Source organism: Epinephelus moara, chromosome 13 (assembly GCF_006386435.1).
Source record: "Epinephelus moara isolate mb chromosome 13, YSFRI_EMoa_1.0, whole genome shotgun sequence".
In the NCBI taxonomy this organism is placed as follows: Eukaryota; Metazoa; Chordata; class Actinopteri; order Perciformes; family Serranidae; genus Epinephelus; species Epinephelus moara.
In genome coordinates this window covers 5,046,562-5,049,795 of record NC_065518.1, presented here as the reverse complement: position 1 = coordinate 5,049,795, position 3,234 = coordinate 5,046,562, and the positions used below count along the sequence as shown (strand labels likewise).

General features: G+C 39.1%; 1 protein-coding gene across 2 annotated transcripts in view; it reads right to left on the bottom strand.

Moving 5' to 3' along the window:
- Positions 1–1,040: 1,040 nt before the first annotated feature.
- LOC126399485 (microfibril-associated glycoprotein 4-like) overlaps positions 1,041–3,234 on the bottom strand; it is a 9,562-nt gene continuing 7,368 nt past the window's right edge. For both annotated transcript variants that reach the window (XM_050059497.1, XM_050059496.1), the window contains one exon: positions 1,041–1,751. In XM_050059497.1, the coding sequence (XP_049915454.1) occupies positions 1,495–1,751 (257 nt within the window). In that variant the 3' untranslated portion in view covers positions 1,041–1,494. The remainder of the gene's footprint in view (positions 1,752–3,234) is intronic.

Genomic DNA, 3,234 nt, shown 5'->3' with positions numbered 1-3,234 from the left:
AGGAAGAGACTGGACAAGCTGATCAAGAAGGCCAGCTCTGTCCTGGGATGCTCTCTGGACTCTGTGCAGGTGGTGGGAGAAAGGAGGATGACAGCCAAGCTGTCATCTCTGAGGACTAACGACTCCCATCCTCTGCAGGAGGAGATAAAAGCTCTGGAGAGCTCCTTCAACGATAGACTGATTCACCCAAAGTGTGTGAAGGAACGCTATCGCAGGTCCTTCCTGCCTGCTGCTGTCAGGCTTCACAACCAGCACTGCTCACAGTAAACTGCACCATGACACCACAGCTGTCTGCTGTTTTGCACATAAAATCACTTGCACTAGATGTGCTCCCTTTATCCACTGCTCATTTTCATTCACTGCTGCTCATTATTATTATTGTTGTTATTATTTATTGCCATTTCTTGTATTTTTGTACTTATTTTGCATGCCTAGTTTTTTAAGTTTTAAGTTTTTAAGTTTAAATTTTGAAATCTTTAATCTGACTCTTTCCCCTTGACTGCTGTAACACTGGAATTTCTCAATTATGGGATCAATAAAGGTGTATCTTATCTTATCTTATTTAACCTGTTATTAACCAGAAAAACCTCTTGAGATTAAAAATTTCTTTTTCAAGAGTGACATCATAGATTTAAAAAATTACTTGAACACAAGACGATGAACAAATATAAAACTGAAGTACAAACACCAGAGTGTACATGAGATGTGATGAGGATATTTGGGCGACAACAGGCCGATATAATGTAGTTTATGTCAGTTTCTTATCACTCTGAATGATTTAAACTAAATTGATTTCAGCTATCAGCATTCACACTGTATTTTTATGTGGAAAATCTCTGCTCTGGTTTTTGTGTGTTTTCGCCCCTGAAGAAGATTGAGTTCAGCTCTGTGACCACTAGAGGGCAGCGATTCACCATCATTTCTGTTTGAGAACAGGAAGGAAGGTGAGCGTCCTCCGAACTTTTGAACAAAGAGAATGAAGACAGAAAGACACAGGAGACAAAGTGAAGACATCAGCTCACATCAGAATTCTGCTCAGTTTCTCATTTATTGTCTCCATACAGCAGATAATGATTCACATCAGTGTGTCAAACCTCCAACAAGCGTTGTGTTCAGACTACCCAGTGCAGGGTGACATTTGGTCTTAACGTCTAATACCTCTTTTTATCCAGCTAAAATGCAGGAACAGCATCAACATGTCAAAGTTACAAATTTGTTTAATTATGTTGGTAATTTGTTCAGTTGTAGGTCAAAAGAGAGACGATACTGATCAGTGTGTGAGCTGTTAGTTTGACTTTAAAGCTAAGTGTGTGTTTGTCTGCAGGATTTTATTATTAGGCTTTTATTTTTTATCATGTTTTCTTTGTCATTTCATTTGCTGTAAATTGTGTTTGCAGTTAATGCAGTGAACAACATGTTATCAGACCCTATGTGTCTGTTTCCATCTCAAGATTATCTGAGATTATGAACTACAGAGAGAAAAGAATAAAAAGACTACTGCACAGGACGGATCTTCATACTGATGGCCTTCAGGGAGTAGTCATAACCCTTCCAATGAAACCACTCCACTCCAACAGCAAAGAGTGTGCCATCAGCCCCCCATCGATAAACACCGTTTGGATTTGCTGAGTGACAGTTGTTATACCAGAACGCCCCCAAGTAGGTTCTGGCACAGCTCCCTCCCTCCAAGGCGTCCTGGTCTCTGTCAAAGGTGGAGAATTTCTGTCCATTGTGATAACTCAGAGAGTCTCCTGCAGAAACACAAGGGTACCATCAGAATACTGTCATACAACTAAAACTAGTATATTTTTAACCTGTATAACCACAGTTAACTTGTCTAACCTTTAACATACCACTGTCCACCTCAGTATGACTTCAGTACCAAGACAACAACTACTGAACTAACCAGACACTCAACACGCCCACAGACTGGTGACTTTTAACAGCTGCAGACCCTTTTATGGCCGACGTCACGATGACATCATGTTATCACCTGGAGGTGCTGCTGCCTCTCCCCCACAGGGCTGTAGGCTACACAGGAGTCTTAAAATGTGTTTGTCTTGTTGTGTTATTGGGAGCCAGAATAGAAGGAGTCATGGCTCAAAACCAGCCGCCACTGCCCGTCAACAAAAACAAAGACAACTATGGTTAAATGTAGGGTGACCATATTTTGATTTCCAAAAAAGAGGACACTCGCCCTGGCCACAAGATAGCCTACTTAAATGATACTCGCAGTTTACTCAAAGATGCCTTATAATTGTAATATATTAAAGTTTGCATGGATAGAAAATTCAGTTATATTACAAAATAATATTTCTCAAAGACAGAAATACAGATAGGTTTCTCAGAGGTTACTCAACTTGCTTTTATTATGCCTAAAATAATAATCTTTTTACAAGTTTCAATTGTACAAAAATAATATAAATGTAAAATAAATGTAAAATCTGATAGAAATAATGTCTCTTCTGTATTAGAAAAATCAACTTGTAAAATAATAGCTATCTTTTCAAGTCTTACTGGACAAATAAATAAATAAATAATATGAAATAATGTTCTAAATAATACCTCTTCTGTATTAGAAAATCCAACTTTGAGGTCCCCAGCACCTTTATTAGACACAGAATCATATGTGTCAGCTTTGCACACGGTGCACTCAGCCTCCCATATATCCCAACCGGGTCGGGACGGTAAGTTGGGAATTTTTTCTGCAGTTCATCTGTGAAGCTGCACTTGCGCTTTGGCATCTTGGAAGCTTAGAATAATGCTGCACCGCCGGTGTCTGCTGCTTCCTTGTTGTGAGTGTTAAAGATCCGCCGATAAGGCAGCCTCTCGGAGATTACGCACACACACACACACACACACACTAGGGCTGTACCCAAATATTCGGATATTCGAATATTCGTTTCTATGGGTAGGTATTCGTTATGAAAATTTGGTATTCGTTTTTTTATTTATTTATTTATTTTTTACATATTTTTTTGGTGCTAAATGTAGTCTTTTTGTTGTTGGTAAATGTAGGTTATCAATAAAAATCAAAACTTTTAAATTGCATTGTTAAAAATGTGAAAATATAGTATAGCCTACTGAGCTTGTGTGCACGGCACGCTTGAGCGCATCCGTGACACAAGTGTGTTTTGAAAACGACCGCGGACTGTCACCTGCTCAACGCATCAGTACCTTCGGATGTCATGACAGTAATAGCCAATAATGTCAAAATATCATTCACAGACCGAT